The sequence below is a fragment of the Halichoerus grypus genome, chromosome 13 (assembly GCF_964656455.1).
Source record: "Halichoerus grypus chromosome 13, mHalGry1.hap1.1, whole genome shotgun sequence".
Taxonomy (NCBI): Eukaryota; Metazoa; Chordata; class Mammalia; order Carnivora; family Phocidae; genus Halichoerus; species Halichoerus grypus.
Window position 1 is genome coordinate 14,173,320 of NC_135724.1, and position 20,928 is coordinate 14,194,247.

At 34.5% G+C, this 20,928-nt stretch overlaps 1 protein-coding gene across 11 annotated transcripts in view; it reads left to right on the top strand.

Moving 5' to 3' along the window:
* PIGN (phosphatidylinositol glycan anchor biosynthesis class N) overlaps positions 1–20,928 on the top strand; it is a 105,935-nt gene that overhangs the window by 66,158 nt on the left and 18,849 nt on the right. For all 11 annotated transcript variants that reach the window (XM_078060211.1, XM_078060220.1, XM_078060221.1 and 8 more), the window contains 6 exons: positions 6,680–6,782; positions 12,534–12,636; positions 14,266–14,352; positions 17,048–17,103; positions 17,395–17,470; positions 19,275–19,348. In XM_078060211.1, the coding sequence (XP_077916337.1) occupies positions 6,680–6,782; positions 12,534–12,636; positions 14,266–14,352; positions 17,048–17,103; positions 17,395–17,470; positions 19,275–19,348 (499 nt within the window). The remainder of the gene's footprint in view (positions 1–6,679; positions 6,783–12,533; positions 12,637–14,265; positions 14,353–17,047; positions 17,104–17,394; positions 17,471–19,274; positions 19,349–20,928) is intronic.

The window sequence follows — 20,928 nt, forward strand, 5'->3', positions numbered from 1 at the left end:
ATGCCAATCTTGTGTTTGAGAAATGGTGTATCTGTGTTTTTAATTTGTATTTTTCTTATTAATGAGTGAGTCAAACACCATTTCACATGTTTAAGGGCCATTTTTATATGTCTCTTGGGAATTATCTATTCATCTCTTTTCCCTCGTTTTCTATAGATTTTTTGGTCCTTTGCTTTCATTTTTAAAAGCTCTTTATAAATTAGGGATATTAGTCCTTTACCTATGATATATGTAATAAAAATTTTTCCCAGTTTGTCCCTTGTCTTTTGACTATGCTTATAATAAGTCTTTTGCCCTCTAAATGATTTTTATTTTTGTGTAATCAGTTTTTTTTAATGCATCTGGCTTTTTAGTCACAGTTAGAAAGCCTTTCCTTGATACCTAGGTTATAGAGGAATTCACTTATATTTTGTTCTAGTACTTGCATACCTTTACATTTTACATTTCAATCCTTGATGTATTTAGAGTTAATTATTCTAAATATATGGTTTAAGGAAAGGATTTAATTTAATTTTTTTCCAAATGGCTATCCACTATCATTAATAAAGACTTTATATGCCCCAGTGATTGGAGATAACACTTCTATCACACACTAGATACACTGGTCTATTTCTAGACTTTCTAAACTATTCCAATTATATGTCTATTCATGTGCCAGTAATATACTGTTTTAGTTACAGAGACTTCATAGTATATTTCAATAAAGTATGAACTTTAGGATCTACTTGCTCAAACTTCACAAAAAGGCCACTGGAAATTTTATTGAGATCATATTAAATATGTAAATTAACTTAGGGAAAACTTGTATTTTAATCATGAGTAATGTTGAAACATTCTAACCAAGAACAAGGGATGTCTTTCCACTTGCTCCAGCCTACTTTTTTGCCTTTAAGAGTAATCTTTATAGGGGCACCTGGGTGGCTCAGTCGTTAAGCGTCTGCCTTCGGCTCAGGTTATGGTCCCAGGGTCCTGGGATCGAGCCCCGCATCGGGCTCCCTGCTCGGCGGGAAGCCTGCTTCTCCCTCACCCGCTCCCCCTGCTTGTGTTCCCTCTCTTGCTGTGTTTCTCTCTGTCAAATAAAATCTTTAAAAAAAAAAAAAAAAAGAGTAATCTTTATAGTTTTCTTCATACAGGCTTTACAGAGTTCTTAAGTATATTCCTAAGTATTTTATCTGCTTTGTTGCTATTGTAAATGGGCTTTTCTCACTCATTTTATCTACTAATTATTATTGAGTATAAGTTGCTATTGATTTTACATGTTGATTTTATATTCTATTTTTTTTACTGAATTCTTTCATTTCTTGAGTTAGGATTATCATTGACTCTAGGATTTTCCAAGTATACTGTCATGCCATTTACAAATATAGATGTATATTTCCCCCCTTTTCTGTTCCTATTCCTTTAATTGTTTCCTTTAGTTCATTTGCATTGGCTAGTATCTCCAGAACAATGTTAAATAGGTGGAGATAGTGAACTTCCTTGATTTTTTTTTTTTCCTTGACCTTAGTGGGAATGCCTCTGGAGTTTCCCCATTAAGGTAGATGCTGGCTTTAGGATTGAGCTACATGTATTTGTCATGTTAAAGAAAGTACACGCATTCTTGTTTTGAGTTCTTATTAGGAATGCATGGGTGTTGAATTTTGTCAAAGGCTTTTTCATCATCTGTGGAAATAATAATGTGATTTTTTTTCTTAGACCTATTAATATGGCCTATTAATATTACCGATAGAATTTCAAGTATTGAACCATCCTTGCATTCCTGAAATAAACCCCTAAAACACATTTTATTATAATGTGTTATTTTCTTGACATTGTGTTGGAATCCATTTGATAGTATTTTTCCATCAATATTCACAAATGATATTGGCCTTTAATTTTTTTTGTTCTATATTTATCAGGTTTAGGTATCAATATTACACTTCTTCATTAAAAAAATAAGTTTCTCTTTGATTTCTATACTCTGAAATAATTTAGATAACACTGGGCCTATCTGTTCTGTAAAGTTTTGGAAGAATTACCCTTTGAAACTATCCAAACGTAGTTCTTTGTTAGGTAGTTCCCTGATAACTTCCTACGTTTCTTATATGAAATTGACCTGTTTAAGTTTTTTTTATCTCTGCTGGGGTTTGGGAAACTATATTCGCCTAAGGAATTAAACACTTCTTCTAGATTTTCAAATTTATTTGCATAGAGGGATGCAAAGTAATCTCTTAATGATTTAAAACAATTCCTTCTGTATCATTAGACATTTCCCTCATCATTTATTTTGTGCATTTGCACTTTTCCCCTTTTCTTTGATTAACTTAGCTAGTGTTTGTCCTTTTTGTTTATTTTCTCAAAGAGTTTGGATTTTGATTTATTAATTTTTATTTCTATTCACTACCTCATTAGTTGTTGTTTTATTTTTAATTTCTAGTTTCATTACATTGTGCCTGAGATGGTTGTTTGTACTATTTCCACTTTATGGAACCTACTGATATTTTCTTTGTTCTCTAGTGTATATGATACGTTTTTGTAAACATTCCATATGTACTTGAGAAGAACATATAGTCTCTATTATAGGACTGTACTTCAGTATATATCCAGAATATCTACTTTGTTGGTTATGTGGTTTTATATTCTTACTTGTTTTTTGTCAATATATCCTATCCTATTGAGAGTGGGGGGTGTTACAGTTTTCTGTTATTAGTATGTTCCTACATATTTTTGTATCTCATAAAAATTTTGTATTGTGTAGGTAGTGGATGTGTTCATTGTAGCAAAATTCATAACTGTTATATCATCATTGTGGAATGTGGCTTTAACATCATCAGGTGCCCCTCTTTGTCTTGTTTATTGCTTTTTGGCCTGAAATGTACTTTATCTGGTATCAGGATTGCAACCCTGAATTTCTTACTGTTAACATTTGCCTAGTCCTTTCCTTATTTTTAGTCTTTTGAATCACTGTGTTTTAAGTCTGTCTCTTTTATTCAGCCAGAGAGTTGGGGTTTTGCTCTGTCTGCCAATTTGAATTTTTTTCTTTTAAGTGAAAATATTCATGTTTAAGCTTGGTCTCAATTCTGTCATATTTTCTTATGTTGTAATTATGTGCATATTGTGCTGTACTTCTTGTGCTTCTTTCCAAATTTGGAATGTCCTATATAATTTTATTCATTGTCCTTATTGATTTTGTCTTTGTTTTGGGAGCGTGAGATTCAGTCTACTGCTTTTCTCCAAATACATAAATGTTCCTCTCGGCATCTGTTTTATTTTTATTTATTTATTTTTCAAAATAATATTTTATTTATTTATTTTTAATTATTGAGATATAACTGGAACATAACATTGGATAAGGTATGGGGATACAGTGTGTTGATTTGATGCATTTATGTATTGCAGCATGATTACCACTGTAGTGTTAGCTCACACTTCTATCATGTCACATAATTATCGTCTCTTTTTTGTGGTGACAACAATTAAGATCTAGTTTCTTTGCAACTTTGAAGTTTATAATACAGTATTATTGATTATAATTTCTTTGCTTTGTCTTAGGCCTCTAGGACTTATTTATCTACTGGTTATAAGTTTCTGCCTTTAAACATCTTCCCAATTCCACTACCACCCGCTCCTGATAACCACCATTCTACTCTGTTTTTATGAGTGTGGCCTTTTTAGATTCCACATAAAGGTGATATATACAATATTTGTCTTTCTCTGCCTAAGCATAATGACCCTTGGGGTTGTCACAAATGACAGGATTTCCTTCTTTCTCATGACTGAATAATATTCCCTTCTGTATAGATATACCACGTCTTCTTTATCCATTCTTCCATTGACAGATACTTAGATTATTTCCATGTCTTGGCTACTGTGCATAATGCTACAGTAAACATGAGTGCACAGACACCTCTTCAAGATCTTGTTTTCAGTTCTTTTGGATAAATACCCAGAAATGGGATCATTGGATAATATGGTAGTTCTATTTTTAATTTTTTGAGGAGTCTCCATACTATATCCATAGTGGCTGCACCATTTTACATTTCCGCCAACAGTGCACAAGGCTTCCAATTCTTCTCCATCCTTGTCAACTGTGGTTATTTTCTGTTCCTGTTTGTCTGTTTTATAATGGCCATTCTGCCAGGTGTGAGGTGATATCTCATTGTGGTTTTCATTTGCATTTCTGTGATGATTAGTGATACTGAACATCTTTTCATGCACTTATTGGCCATTTGGATGTCTTCTTTGGAGTAGTATCTGTCTAGTTCCTCTGTCCATTTTTTAATTGGATTGTTTTTTTTGTTAATGAGTTGTGTGAGTTCTTTATATATTTTGGATATTAACCTCTTATCTGATATATGGTTTGCAAATATTTTGTCTTATTCCACAGGTTGCCTTTTCATTTTGTTGTTTTGTTTCTTTTGACATGCAAAACTTTTTCATTTGATGTAGTCAATGTAGTTCATTTTTGCTTTTGTTGCTTGTGCTTTGGATGTCATATCAAAAAAAATTATTGCTTAGAACAATGTTATCCTTAATGTTATCCCCATATTTTCTTCTAGGAGTTTTATGCTTGAGTCTTTAATCCATTTTGAATTCATCGTTGTGAGTGGTGTAAGATAGTGGTCCAATTTCATTTTTCTGCATGTGGTTATCTAGTTTTCTTAATACCATTTGTTGAAGTAACTATCCTTTCCCCACTGAGTGTTCTTGGCTGCCTTGCCAAATATTAATTTACTGTGTGTATGGGGGCTTATTTCTGGGCTGAGCATGTATTTTATTTTATTTTTTTAAAGATTATACTTAATTTATTTGAGAGAGAGAGAGAGCACAGAGGCAAAGGGAGAGGGAGAAGCAGACTTCCCACTGAGCAGGGAGCCCGATGTAGGGCTCGATCCCAGGACCCCAAGATCATGACCTGAGCCTAAGGCAGACACTAAACCAACTGAGCCACCCAGGTGCCCCTGAGCATACATTTTAAATAAGACATTTAGTCCTTGAGATTGAGAGAACTAGGTACTAGAGGATGCCTACCAAGTGCTGTAAGGCATGACTCATAAGTAGGTCAGCAGTATCTCCAGAGATCTCTTCCAGGCACGAATTCACCATAGTCTAGTTCCAGTGAGTACTTTTTGCTAATGTGCTGTGATCTCCAAATGGATTATATGTTATGAAACTGGTTCTAACATATGTCATTCAGAATGGGGACTCTTATTTCCCCCTTTAGCACCTCATCAATTTTTTAGACAAAAGTAAAACAAGGATAGAAAATAGAGTTTTACAGAAGAGGTCTCATTTGAACTGGCTTTTATAATAAGAAATATTCAAATGTTACTTTTTTCTGTTAAAATACGTATCAGGTGATGATCACAGTATTGGAACTACACATCTGAAAAATATCAGAAGCTATTTGTCTAGGGGACTATCAATATAACTTTCAGAGACTTACATCTTGCAGTGAGTTGACTTTGAAGGAGATTGTTTTTAAATTTAACTTATTTGTAGATATTGATTAGTAATTATAAAGCAGCTAACAGTTATTAAGCACCTACTATATCCCTCGCACTATGCTCAGGGAGCATATTACAGGCAAAGTTGTATTTAAGTCTCACAACAGCCTATTTATATCCTCTCTACTGGGCAGATAGGAATACTACTTAGATGGGTTAATAAACTTGCCCCATGGTTAAAAAGTTAATAATGAATCACCCAGGATTTTATCCCAAGTCATCTGTCTCCATACTCAGGAGCATTTAACTCCATGCATGTTTCCTGCCTAACTAGGGTGATGAGGAACTTAGGCGTATTTCCTTCCCCAAATAGAAATGGGCAGTTAATGTTTTGCTGCCCTTCTACTGAAGTACTTGCTTTCTTGTCCTGTGGGGAAAGATTACTACATTACTCTTATTACAGCTCTCGTGTGGGGAAACCCTCTCCTGTTTTTCATGTTCTGAGTGAGGCGCTACCACTCTCGATGCCTACTTTGCAGCGGGAAAACTTGGGAGGAGAAGGACTTTAGGAAAAATCAATTTCTGGGGAATAAGTTGTCTTTGAACTAAATGCCCAGTTAAAAGAAAATCTGCTGAATCTTGAACAATATGTTGTATTATGGTTTTTATTATTTATATTAGCAAATAAATTATTTGTTTCGTTGTTAATGTTACAGTGAGCAAGGCTAAATAAAATTGAGAAAAATCTGAGCCACAATGTGGCAAAATAATGAAATGTAATTTTAATTAAAAATGTGAAGTTTCATTGCTTCTCGGCCTTTTGGCTAAGATCAAGTGTAAAACTGTGAAGTTTCAGGGGCACCTTGGTGGCTCATTCAGTTAGGCCCCTGACTCCTGATTTCCACTCAGATCGTGATCTTGGGGTTATGAGATCAAGCCCCATGTCGTAGGGCTCCACCCTTAGCGGGGAGTCTGCTTGTCCCTCTCCCTGCCCCTCTGCCCCTCCCCACCCGCTCTCGCGCGCTCGCTCTCTCTCTCTCTCTCTCTCTCTCTCTCTAAAATAAATAAATAAATAAAATCTTTTTTTAAAAATGTGAAGTTTCAAATTTCTTACAAAAATGATTAGGACAGTATAGCCCATTTGAGAGGTCACAGAAACAATAAATTCTATAAATGATACTAGAATCAGTGCTTCTGAACTCATATACGTTGTGTTTGTCATACTGACACTGCCCTGCTTTGTTTTATTGCAGCCTCTTCCTTCGTCCTACCACTCCTGAGTCCTACAAGTCTCTTTGAGCGGTTGTTTAGCATACTTCTTTCCTCGATGTCAGCCTACCTACTGCTAAGCACAGGGTATAAACTGTTTTTAAAATTTAATTTTTAGTAGCAAGTTTTAAATGATCTTGACATTTCTCTTTGAATATTTTACCTCTGGAAATGAAAAATGTGTGTATCTTGAGGAATAAATTATAAATATTTTCTACTTCATAAGAACTATATATGACTTGATCTTAAATCTTCTGTTTTCTTTTTCCTATTTTTATAGTATTGTCTGTTGTCTTTGTCTTTCTGTTTATTTCCTGAAGTTGCTAAAATGTCATTTCCCTACAATGTTAGAAAGTTCTGATTGATTATGGAGGAATTTGAAGTCTTCTCAAATAATGACTTAGAAGAACTGTAGCATTGTTCCATTCCTTTCATGCACTTCAAATTATGCCTTGATTTGTTCATTCTTATTTGAATATATTTTCTTTTTATTTTTACTCTTACATATATCATAGTCCAAATATTCCTTTTGATTCAGAAACTTTCAGAATATTTTCCCAGAAGTTAAAGAATCCATTTTTATTTAAGATTTAAATTTTCTTACAAAACAAAAACTAGCAGCTTGATTTGGGTTGGATCCTAAAATGTTCTCTAGAAGTCCATGAAGCAGTGATACAATCTCCCCATCTGCTTTGAAGAAAAGGATTCTTCACTTGCTTTTGAAATTTATTTTATCCTTACTTAAATGCTTATGAGGGTGAGAAATGTGTGCATTATAACAACATTTTATAGAACAGACAAATCAAATTACCACCACTCATAGATAGCTCAAAATTTGGCCCAAATAGAAGATCTTAATCCCAACTAGACTAAACCTCAGATTCACCATTGTGCTGTCAACAGATTATTCCCAGTTTAAATGATTTTGTAAAGCCATTTTGGGTCCAAGACTTAGGTTCATTTTTTGGGAAACTTAGTTGTCCTAATTCAGAATTAGAGGGATGTTCTAAAAAATCTCTTCATAATAGGCCCTAACATCCTAAGTGACCTAGGCCCCAGGAGTTCTTGTAGTCCTCAGATAAGAGATGATCCAGTGTGGGGTACGAAACCTCCTCTTATCAAAGCTCCCCACACCTCCTGCCTTCTTTTCTCCCTGCATAAACAGATCTGAAGCACAGATGTGAAGAAGTAATATAAGCAATAGGGAAATCTTCACCAGTTACCTAATAAGATTTTAAGAGGGGCTTGCTTAGAGACTTAGAACTTTGAACTTTCAAATAAAACTTGAAGTCTATCAGCATATTCTTACTCAAGACTGATAAACGTAATGAGACTTTAAAACTGTTCACTCTTGGGGCACCTGCGTGGCTCAGTCAGTTAAGTGTCCAACTCTTAATCTCCGCCCCCGTCTTGATCTCAAGGTTGTGAGTTCAAGCCCTGTGTTGGGCTTTGTGAAGCCTACTTAAAAACAAATACAAAACTGTTCACTCTTTTCCCCTTTATTGGTGAAATTTCAGGATAAATAATTTAGTTTAAATCAGAATCCATCAAACTATATATGAATTAGTTTTTAGTCTAGATGAGAAGGCAAAATATAAAATAATTTCTATTCTAACTCACCACTTTGGGGTGACACGCAAGTTTCATTAAGAGATCTTACCCAGAGGTTGCCTTAAGAAAGTATGTATTTGAGAGGGTCCAGAAATATGTGCCAACTTCTACACAGTCACTTAATAATCAATAAGCCCTTTTCTTTTTTGAGCCTTCACATTCTAAAGCAATAAACAAATTTAAAGGAATGTGTAGAAGATTTAAGAAATACAAATCTAGAAATAGATCTGGTTTACTGGATTAGAAAGAAAGGAAGGAAGGAAAGAAGAAAGGATGATTAAAGTTGAATTTTGAGTGAAAAAATATTTCAGAATGTATAATGAGGTTAATCATGTAACTTACATTGGGGATAAATATGATAGTATTTTAAATCATCAATTTCAGAGTCATAAAGAGACCAAAGCGTATTACCATAAGCACATTTAATTTATTTTAAGAAAATCTGAAAAGCAAAAATTCAATTAGCACAGTTTTCAATTTCAAATCAGTTTTGCAAAATTTATAGTCCACCTGATTGTTCTACATCACAATTTTGGACAATCTGGAGGATTCTTTATGTAAATTAGTGAATACGTGAATAAATAAAAGATATTTAAAAGAAATGCATTTTTATTACTTTACAGAAATACAGTAATAGTAATCCTAAATTCTAACAATGTATCCTTGATTTAATGAATAAAGAAGATTCATTTTAATCAGCATTTCATTATTTTTATGCAAATGGAAGCTATTGAAATGCTTGAAAATAGTTCTCTTAAGTTTATTAAACATTTCTCGCCAAAACTGTATTTATATTATCCCTTTGCTTAACAAACTATAATACAAAGCTAAATGCCTTTTTTCCCCTGTTGAATTTGCACGGAGACCAAAGTAGGAGATCCTAATTTTGTAAGGTTCTACTATGTACACTGTGAGCCTGTGATGACATTTTATTGGTATTTCAGTTTATTAATTCAGATATGCAGACTTTATACAAGATATTGATTGTCTAAAGAAATAAAGTCCCATAGGAAGATTGTCTTTATCAGATTTATTAATCTACATTTTACAAATGAAAGTGATTATAGTTTATAGTTTCTGAAAGGAAATAAATCTGTAGCACTATTCGTAGAAGTATGAAATTTATGTTTTCATATATTAGGAAAGAATACTTTCATATATAACTGCAAATATTTTTAAAAATCATGGTCTTCTTTTGCTTAGAGTATACACCTTCTTGATTCAATTAATCAACAGTTGTTTTTTCTTTCCCATCTCCGATACAACAGACAAACAGGCAGAACAATAAGCTTACCCCAGGTGTATAATAGAGTTGTAAGCTGCTATAAAATAAGGACTTGATTTTACAGTGTTAGGCAATTACAGAATGCAACAGTTAAGTTATTGTTACTTAATTAGGTTGGGAATTGTAAGATATAAAGAATGGCTAGAGAAAGAATTTGCGTAGGGGAGCTGAATTGGTGCCGTTGACATCAAGGACTCCTGTGGAAGTTGAACTAAATTTTAAACACTAGCTAGGATACAGGCATTCTAAGTCAACATTTGTTTTTCAATTATTTTTTTTAAATCATTGTAAAAGTGGTATTGATCACATTTTAGAAAGTATGGCTAAGGGGGAAATCATCTATTTACCCTACCCCTCCTGCTGATACTCTGATATATTTCTTCCAGTCTTACCTCTGTATTTGTCTTTTTAACATAGTATTAATCATAGTCCATGTACTATTTCATCTTCTTTTTCTACCTAATATTATTTTATTTTAAGAATTATTTATTTGAGAGAGTGAGTGGGGGGGGGGGCAGAGGGAGAGGGAGAGAGAATCACAAGCAGACTCCACACTGAGCACAGAGCCCTACGTCACAATCCTGAGATCACGACCTGAGTCAAAATCAAGAGTCTGATGCTTCACCAACTATGCCACCCATATGCCCCATACCTAATATTATTTTAGAAGCATTGTCCCAGATGGCTCATAGGCTTCCTAACCATCATTTTAATAGATATTTAATATTCTGTGATGTGGAGGAACCTTAATTTATTTAGCCATTCCTCTGTTTTTGATCATTTTATTTATTTCCATTTCTTATTATAATGCTCTGAGTTATGTTTTTGTGCACAAGCTTTCTATATAGTTTCTATTACTTCCTTTGTTCATTTCTCACATGTATAGCTGAGCCATACAGTACGAATTTATTTTTTATTTATTTTTTTTTACTTTTGTCTTCAGAACAGTGCCAATTTATAATATCACCAGCAACTGCTGAGGGGTCCCATCCTTCACAGTATTTGGTATTTTCATTTTTAAATAAGAACATCAATGGCTATTTTAATAGGTCAAAAATGGTACAGCTTTGTGTAAATTTTCTATGCCTGTTTTACCAATGATATTTTCTCATGTATATATTGTCTGTTCATATACTTGGGCATTCTGCATCTTCTATACCGAGTGATTTGTGTATGCTTTCTTAAATCCAAACACTTCCTTCTGCCCGGTCTTCAGTTTTTATTTTTATGATCAGTGATAGAATTTAAAGCATTTTGCTTCTTTTGTCTTCTCATGTTTAGGAAGTAGCACCAAATGGAATAGAGTTCAATAGGTGAAAAAGTTGAGAGAAATAAAGTTTTTTTGTTTTGGTTTGGTTAGTTTGATTTTATTTTGTAACTTCCACTTAAGTAACTCACTCAGCAAATACTTCTGTTAGCTGGGCCTGCAGTGGTGACAAGACTGACACAGTCAGAGCTTTTCCAAACTAGTGGGAAAGGCGTGTCATGTGATTAAAGGTGTGAACATGTGATTAAAATGGTGGGAGAAGAACTATCATAGAGTATTTGAGGGATTACCAAGGTGGCACATGTATCCCTAAGTAGGCTAGAGGGGGATTAGAAAAGACTTCTGTCACTGTCTATCTCATGAACATTTCTCCTTTGTCCACATTATAATGCCCACATTTTACTAGCCTAGAGATGTACCATACATTATTTAATCACTCCCTAGCTTGTTTCCTGTTTTTGTTTTTGTTTTTTCCCTCCTGTAAACAGTATTACAACAAACATCTTCATAGGAGAATTCTAGTGCCCATAGTGAATTATTTTCTCAGGGTAAATTCCTAGAAGTGACATCATTGGATTATGGTATATGAATATTTTTGAGATTCTTTTTTAAGATTTTATTTATTTGACAGAGAGAGTGAGAGAGTACAAGTGGGGGAACAGTAGAGGCAGAGGGAGAAGCAGCCTCCCCGCCAAGCAGGGAGCCCGATGCAGGGCTCAATCCCAGGACCCTAGGATTATGACCTGAGCCGAAGGCAGACGCTTAACCATCTGAGCCACCCAGGCGCCCCTATTTTTGAGATTCTTGATGCAGAGTGTTGGATTGCCTTCCAGAAATTGTTTATTCCTATATAGAGAGTATGAGGGTTAGTTTTCATTATACTCTTGTTGACATTATTTTTTTTAACTGGATAAATGTGGTAAGTGAATGTGGTATCATCTTATTATTTTAGTTTCCATATCAATTATCAGTAAGGTCAAATGTATTTTCATGTGTTTATTGGCTCTCTTTTTTTTTTTCTTTCTGAGAGATTTAGATCCGTATTGCACCCATTTTTTTTTAAATTTGGAACATTGGTCTTGCTCTTCTATATATATTAATGATTTTAACTCAGGCATTGTCTTTTTACCTTCATCTTAACGTTTTCTTTCCTTTTTTGTATATTTGTCGTTTACCCTATGAATGATTTCTAAATATCTCTACTATTTTAAAATTAAAATGATCTCAAGATTTAATAAATTTCAAAAAAAGATGGTGTTGGAGTTGATATTTAAATGTTCCTTTCTGGGCGCCTGGGTGGCTCAGATGGTTAAGCGTCTGCCTTCGGCTCAGGTCATGATCCTGGGGTCCTGGGATTGAGTCCCGCATCGGGCTCCCTGCTAGGCGGGGAGCCTGCTTCTCCCTCTGCCTCTGCCTCTCTCTCTCTCTGTGACTCTCATGAATGAATAAATAAATAAAACATTTAAAAAAAAATAAAAATAAAAATAAATGTTCCTTTCCTTTCCCGCCTTCTTCTTCTGGAAAGCCTAGAAAATTTAAATTTTGTGATATTGTGACTTTGAAGTATTATCAAGGTTGTTTTAATTTTGCATAAATTTGCATTTTTACTTGTTTAATGTTTTTTTCTTTTCTTTTCTACCCTCCCACTTCCACCCCAAATCCCTTTGCCCCTTAGGTATGAAGCTCTCTTTCCGTTAGTATTGTCATGCTTAATGTTTGTCTGGATACAGGTGGAACAAGAAACCCTTCAGCAACTCAGTGTTTCCTATAAACAGAAGGTAGCTTGTCAAAATCATTGTTGTGTTTATTTGAGAATATTAAAATATTCCCTGTTCTGTAAGGAAGTTGCAGTGTTATTTCATCAAAAACTATGCACCATTTAAGGCAGTCATAATTTAGTTAACGATTAATCAAGTTAAACAGTTTGTAAGAAAATTGTTCGTTTACAACAGAAAAGCATGATTTTATTCTTTAATAGGCATTAAATAGGTTGGGTTTTTCTTAGAGATTATTTGAGAATCACTGATGTACAAAAACATCAATGTAGATGAAGGAGTGGAGGAGAAAGAATGCTTTTTATCTTATTTTCCTCTGTTTTCATATCTAATTTTTCTTTCCCTCAATTTATTGTATTCACAAGAATATTTATGTTGTCACAAATCAGTTCATGAATTTGATCGTAAGGTGACATTTGTGTTTGCAGTGTGGTTTTTCTCTTTCTAGTGGTCCTACTCCAAATTGCTTATTCTGCCACCCTAGTGATTGTGGCCTCAGTCCAAATCTTAGGCTGTTTATTCAACACAGTACACTTTGAGTTGGCTAAAAGCCAGCTAAATTTTAAGGACACATTTATCATGCTGAGCTATAGAGTTAAACTGATGTCTCTTGCCTTTATTTTAGAACTGAAGATAATTATAAACCATTGGTGATAGAATATTTACAGTTTTACTGAGGTCAGATAAAATGAATATTGCAGAAAAACACCTTCATAGTTGATCCATTGAGCCATCCATAACTGGTTCCAGTTGAGCTTACAGAGTAATTGATAATTTAGAATAATTAATTTCAATAATGAGGAAACTTCATTGAAGTATATTAAATAATTACTGGTTTTTAACATTCAGCCCTGAAATATTAAAACAGTACATGAAAACAGTTTTGTTCAGATTCTAGTAAATGGTCAGACTGTCCTTAATAGTAAATATTAAATATTTTAATATTAAATCTAAAAATGAGATTCATTGTGTCATTTTTTAAATTCTGTTTTTTAACGGAAAACAGATATTTCTTCTTATAGAAAGGAGTATTAAAGCATCCAAAGAACTTAGTGGAAAATTACATGGATAGTGGAGGAGGGGAAAGTTTCCCTTTAAACTCACCCATGAGTTTTTCTGTTTTGGGGAGAGGGGGATTAAGCAAAAGTGCATCCTTCTTGTTGAAATTGAGTGACTTTCTATTTTACCAAAAATAGGAATATTTTGCATTTGTATATAGAGAAAATAATTTCTAATTGACAGAAGAACAAGGAAACAGAAATATTTGATTTTATCATGCTTTTTTAATATGATAGTTTTAGAATATCAGGACACTGAGAAATCAGGACTTAGAAAAGGGAAGAGTTATATAGGGATTTAAGAGTGAAGCATTTATATAAGATAAGGAAAAGCCTGATTCTCCCTTTTATTCAGCAATACTACAGCTCTGTTCAGTATGTTACTAGCAATGTATTCTACCTTTTGGCAGATTGTATTAAGATGTAATTAAACTATAGGAACAGCTTTATTGTTAGTTAATTTTGTCAGTGCGGGATAACTTTCTAGCTATTGTACCAGACTGGAAGTTTGCCCTTGAGGGTAGAAGTAAGTGAACTGTTCTTGTGTGCTCATGTATTTCTTATTGTCTCACAGGTCACCAGTCTCCAGTTCACCTACAATCCTGATATAACCCAGTTTCGACAGATTTATCTGGATGATGTCCGGAGGGCCTTTTTCCTTGTATCCTTTGTTTGGACTTTTAAGGTGCTGCAACCTCCCATTTAGTGGAGTAAGGAGGTACTTCCCTTGCTCACTTAATAGTGACCACTTGGAGGCCATTTAACCCCCTCTTAACTATAATTTTCTCATACAGTCCATATTTTTAAAAAATGTCGAAACTGTAGAAAAGCATGCAGAATGATATAACAGGCAAATGTATATGTGTGTATTCCCACCATCCAAGAGATCAACAATTACTATTTTGTCACACGTGTCACACATTTTTAAAAAATTAAAACATTACCGCCAAAGCTAAAGTTTTCTTTCAATTCCCAACTCCACTCTAATTTCCCTCATCCAGAAGAAACCACTATGCTGAGTTTGGTTTGTACTTTCTTTGTGTATTTTAAACTGTACTCATGTTCTATAACATCTACCTCACAAGGTTTTTGAGTCACATCAGAGGCAACATTGTGTGAAAGTTGTTAGTGTTAGAAGTTTGAAAGACAATATGGCAGAATAAAGTCTCGTTTGGGAAGGCAGGCTGACCGGCTTCCAGAAATTTGTAGGGAGGTATTTCCTTTGAACTCACTGTGGTGCTGTCCTTCTCTACCGCTTGATTCTGTCCTCGGTTGTGCTCTCTCTGTCTTTGCAGCCTCCTTCCATCACCCTCTATTAATCAACACTTCTTCCCTTGAACCTGCGTCCCCCTGAAGTATAATTTCATCTTGTCTTTTCCTGTTTACAACCGAGCTCCTTAAAAGAAGAATCTGTCGTTGCTGCTCCCATTTCCTCCCCACTTAGACACTGGATCTTGAAGCCTTGAGCAGTGCCCGGGACACAGTAGCTCGTGAGTATCTGTCCGATGTCCCCGCCAGGGCTGTGCCGTCGTCAGCCGTCTGCAGGGGCTCCCTGCCTGCACAGTTCAGGCTTCAGTTGTACTTGACCACTGTAACATTCAGCTCTGTTGACTTCTCTTGCTTTTCCCTTTCCCTCCAGGACGTAATCCAGGTTCTCTTCTTAGCTTTTATATCCTCTCTCTTCTCCTTCACTAAAACATATTCTTTCTTTGTCTGATCTTGAATGATGTTCTTCTCCAAGTTCTACCCTTAACCTTCTCCTCTTACACTGCCTGGATACGGTCACCCTCTCCTATAGCTTTGACTCATACCTCCGTGCAGACAACTCTGAGATTTACTTCTCCAGCCTTGACCTCTCTTGACCTCACGAGCCGTATGTCCAATATTCTGCTGTGCATCACCAAATATATGTCCCAAACTGACTAACAACCGCCCACTCCTCTCCAAAGTCTCTCTCTGGCAAGCCTTATCTCATTGAATGGCATCACCATATTCCCAGTCACCCAGGCCATCAAACTTGTCGTATTTAACTACTTCTTGTCCAGTTCTAAAGTCCCACTGTCTCCCCCCACTTCTCCATCTCTGCTCCCAGTGCATCAGTTCAGACCTTCCTTGCCCCTGACATGAACTACTGAAATAGCTTCCCAATTGTATTTCCTGCCTATAATTATTTGTCTCCCTGATTTGAGTATCTCACTGTCGCTGGTATTTCTTGTTTGTATCACTCACCTAAAATGTTTGCTGGCTTTTCATTGTCTCCGCAGTAAAGTTCAAGGCTTTTTATTAATATGCCACCAATCTATGTTCCTGCCTTATCTTTCACTGTATCCTTCAATAAACCCTAAGCTTCTGTCACACCTCTTAATGTTTCTTGACTATGTCTTTTATTTTCCCTCTGTTTACCTTAAAATGCCTCTTGTATACTTCTGTATATCATCATAATCTTAGTTAACATGGGAGCACTTTGAGACTATTTTATTCATATTTATGTTCTTAGGGTCTAGCTCTGCCTCTGACATATACTAGACAATAAATGTTGGTTGGTTAATTGATTGGTTGAATGAATAGATCCATGAATACATTTGAGGTTCAAGTCACCAATTCAAATGCCACTTTTTCACTGAAAGTTGTCATAATTCATACATTCTCTTCAGTGTTTCTTTACCACTTTTGTGTATGTGTCTATAATAATAAAATAGCTAACATTTATTGAGTCCTTTCAATGGGCCAGACAGTATTTTCCTAGTGCTTTCCTAGCAGTTAGTTCTTAGACACCAGTAGGATTAATATTTACCTTTTATTACTGCACTAAAACAAATGTAAGCTTAAGAAGTGTCAAAAAGATATCTAACATTTTCTCGTGACTCATTCTCTGTTGAATTATTGTAGAACATGGTCTCTATTTCTTTCTGAGCCTTCCAAAGAACCTGGCACATTTCACATGTAGTGGGGCACACAGCAAGTATATCTGAACTGAAAATAATATTTCTCCTGAAAATATCTATGTGATGCACTAGGTCCCTGTTCTTGTAAAAAAATCATCAGTGGCCAACTACAGATACAATACTCGGACTTGCTTCTGCTAGAGAAGAGGAAAACGCCCTCCCAAAGATACTAGTGCCAAGTGAGGATAAACTCCCACGCCTCCGGTTCTTAGCACATTGCCTCTTCAGTCTGGTTCTTTCAAAATGCATCCACAGGAGATATAATGGAACATTCACTTACAACAATTTATGGCCAAATGTACAGGTTAAAAATCAAGTTACCCTCGTGGTAGAAAAGGCATATCTTTTCTAAATGAAGGAGAAATTTGTATGAATTCTGACTTGTTTTGGCATTTCCTTAACTCTGTTTAGGTTTTCTTCTTAGTGACAGCATTTTTTGGAACTGGGAACATAGCTTCTGTTAACAGGTAATTTTAAACGAAAACAGCATATTTATAATAAAAGACAATACAAGTTAGGATTTCGTTCTGTACTGTGCGTTTTATACTGAAGGATACATTTGGAGGTTGGTATGTATTGGCACAAACAGATCTACCTCATCATTTTCGTGGCTTCCTGATGTTCTTGGTACAGTGTACGCTTGTGTTTTAGTAAGAGTCGTTTTCAGAAAGTTATTTTAAACATCCTTTTTAGTAGAACATTCTTTTAAAGTTACAATGTGAGTTCTAAAATCTTTTTTCTTTATGTTGGTTCCTTAGCTTTGATCTTGCCTCTGTCTATTGCTTTCTGACCGTGTTTAGTCCTTTTATGATGGGAGCCCTGATGATGTGGAAGGTTAGTTTTCTTATTTTCTTATTTTCTTAAGATACTTGTTAAGATTATCAATTCATTGTGACATTAAGATTCTGTAACATTACATGACTTTAAGACTCTAAAGTCATTCTGACAGAACGAAATAGCACGGAAAGAAGATACCTTCACAGATGATGCTGAATGGGAGGTGGGACCCTTTAGCTTTTACTCCAAAATACAGTTAACCTTTTTGCTTTATCCTTAAGCCCATTTAAATTCCACAGAGTACAGATTCTGTGTAAGTCCTGGGAAGTCCTATCACAGATGATGAAAGCCTGTGGGGAAGGGCAGTGCAGATCAGAACTGCAGTGCTCCCAAAGATTCTATATGCTCCCCACGAGACTGCCCACATGTTATAATCTTTTCTCATAATCCATGTACCTAGAATGGATTGATTCACTCCACAAATCCATCATTGAGTGCTTACATTCAGTAATGCAGCAGGCACCAGCTGGGTGCCGACGATACCAAGATAATGGCAAATTCCTCAGCTTTGGAGGTTTAGACTCCTATGGAATGTAATTCACGTTCTTTCCTTCTTAAGGGTCATTATGCCTGTCTTATTCCCTCTACCACAGTGCCTGGCACATTTTATGTAGTTAGTATATATCTGCCTAAAATCTAATTACCTTCTATTCAGTTCACATAAGTACTAATTGTTAAAAAGTATGTGTCTCTTAATTGGATTAATATCCTTTTTTTGTTACTGCATTAATACAAATGTAATCTTCAGAAATGTTAAAAAGATATTTTTCTCATGTTACAATTTGTTATTTTGTTATGTTTATTTTTTCTTTTATTTATTTTTATTTATTTTTTACTTATTGAGTTATTTTAAAACATGCATTATTTCTTTAACTTTCTTTTACATTTTTTAATGATAGTTGCTCTTAGTCTATAAGAGACCATTGGCCTTTCATTAAAAATAAGAAAAAAGCAGAGAAAAACAAAAGTTTAAATTAGAATACTAGATTTACTCTCCAGTCTCATTCAGAGCTTTACTGACATATGCACTCAATGGCTTTTTTTGTCTAATGTGGCCAGAAGGGAAGGTTCTCCCAAACTGTTTTAGTCATATGTCCTTCACTTGAAGGAATCTTACACTGTCCTGAACATCATTTCTTTTCCGTATTTTCTTTCTTTTTTATTATACATCAAGTATATATATGTATATATATATATATAGAATTGGTTATTAGAAAGCAGTATCTCAAAATATTAACAGTATTAGCTCTGGGTTATGGTTTTCAACCAGTATAAATTATAATATACCTTTCTCAAATTTTTTATAAATATTTTACAGTGAATATGAATTGTATAATCAGAAATAAAGTTGTATTAAGATAAATGCATGAAAGATCATGTTTATAGAGTTATAGTATCAAGTGACCAGATGGATTCAGGAATCTGTGAATCAAATTATCAGGCTCTATGATTTATTTGATTTGAGCATTTTGTGCCTCTCATACTCTCTTGGAATCATTTGAACATGGTCATTAATTATTATAATGAGTTAGAACAAAAATTTGTATTAGGTTTTATTTGGAATAAGTGTTGATATTTATCTTTTTATACTACATACACTGTTGATGTAGATTTTTAAATCCATTTCATCAATATTCTATGTCATTGATGTCATGGTTTTATTTCAGAGTTTGCTCTTCACTAATAGAGATAAAATTTATTTGAGAAGTTGAAATATTGCTATAAGCAGAAATAGCATTTATTTTTAAGTTTTTCAAATGTTTCAGCTACCCATGGCATGGTTTGTTGTCCTTTTAAACAGATTTTAATCCCCTTTGTTCTTGTGATGTGCGCTTTTGAAGCGGTTCAGCTAACTACCCAGTTACCATCAAAAAGGTAAGGTGAATGTTTAAGAAGCACTGGACTTGCCCATGTCTCTCCGGCAGTGAGAGTAGATATGTGATTGCTACAATGCTGTAGCAGAGGTTGTTCATTATAAAAATGAGAAAAAAATGTTGTACCCTTAGAGCCAGAGTTCAGCCATCATTAGAGGGAATTAGTTGATTATCAGAGCCTCTAGCAGACAAATATGCTTTCTCAACAGTAAAATGTTATTAGAATATTATTCAAGCCAGTGAAGAGCTTCCCTAGAAAACAGTAAAACATAAATGTTAAATTATAGTTAATGATTTGTTTATTGTAGATATAACTGTGCTTACAAAACAGGAGGGATATCATTCTGTTTTGGGTTATTTCTTAAAATATGTATGAGACAAATGTGTTAACATTATTTCATTTACATGGCTTTAAATTAACTGTTCTACGTGTCAGTAATTTACGTACCTTCTCAGTCTTATTTTCTACATGTTTGACAAGTGGAATGGGAATTATTCTTTCTAAGTTTTGAGGAATTTCTGGAGCAGTCAGTCTTAAGCAATCAAGACTCTGAAAGAGAAGCTAGCAGCTAAACTATTTGCTTTTTTGAACTAATAAAATTGCCTCATCAGCACAGAACTGATCAGCGTCTCTGAAAGACACTTGAGATAAATACAAAGCTTTAGCAGTTCTGTTATTCTTGAATCAAACTGGCATATTCAGTGCTGAAAGAAATAACTAATATTAGCATAAATTTGCATATTTTGATGAGTGTAAGCTAGAACTGGGTTTAGCATATTATTATGCATATGCCATAATAACAATTATAATTTTAAAAGGTTTTCTTCCACTATTTAAAAATAGTAGAAATTTCTTTCTAGTTTAACTATTTAGTATTTTTGCAGGATATTTACATAAATTTAACCGTGAAAACATTTATACCTTGTCAGCATCACATAAAAAATAGTTACTTAGATGCAATAAAAAAACTCGTAAATGACATGTACTTTCTTGCATCTCCATTAGCAGATACATTTCTTTTAGCAGGGATTTTAAGGTTTAACTAAGAAGAACTGGTAACACATGGAATGAGAAGTAGAGGTGTGTGTGTTTGTGTGTGTGTGTTAACTGTGTCCTGACACATGGAACGAGAAGTAGAGGTGTGTGTGTGTGTGTGCGTGTGTGTGTTAACTGTGTCCTGAGAGCCGCACAAGGAAAAACTAAACATCAATGTAGAGAACTGAGGCAAAGGTGACTAAGACATCATAAATGTCTTCTCTTGTGACTTCTAAACCTTTACAAATTACTTGCAATGTCACAGTGACCCCTCAAATTTAATATGTCACATCCTGAACCTGGTAATTCCCTTTCTTGCTATTGACAACCAGCTCATCTTGTTTTCTTTATCTAATTCATCACACACGCCTAAGTCCATCCTTCCCACCTTGCCACTTGCTAAATATCACTGATAGCATCTCTCCTTTTTATCCTCGTTTTCAATCTTAGTATTTATATTGATAAACATTTTCTTACAACACAATTTTTGAAAGCCTAGGGGTTAAGGTGGAGGTGGCATTTATACTAATGACTGACTTGTTAGA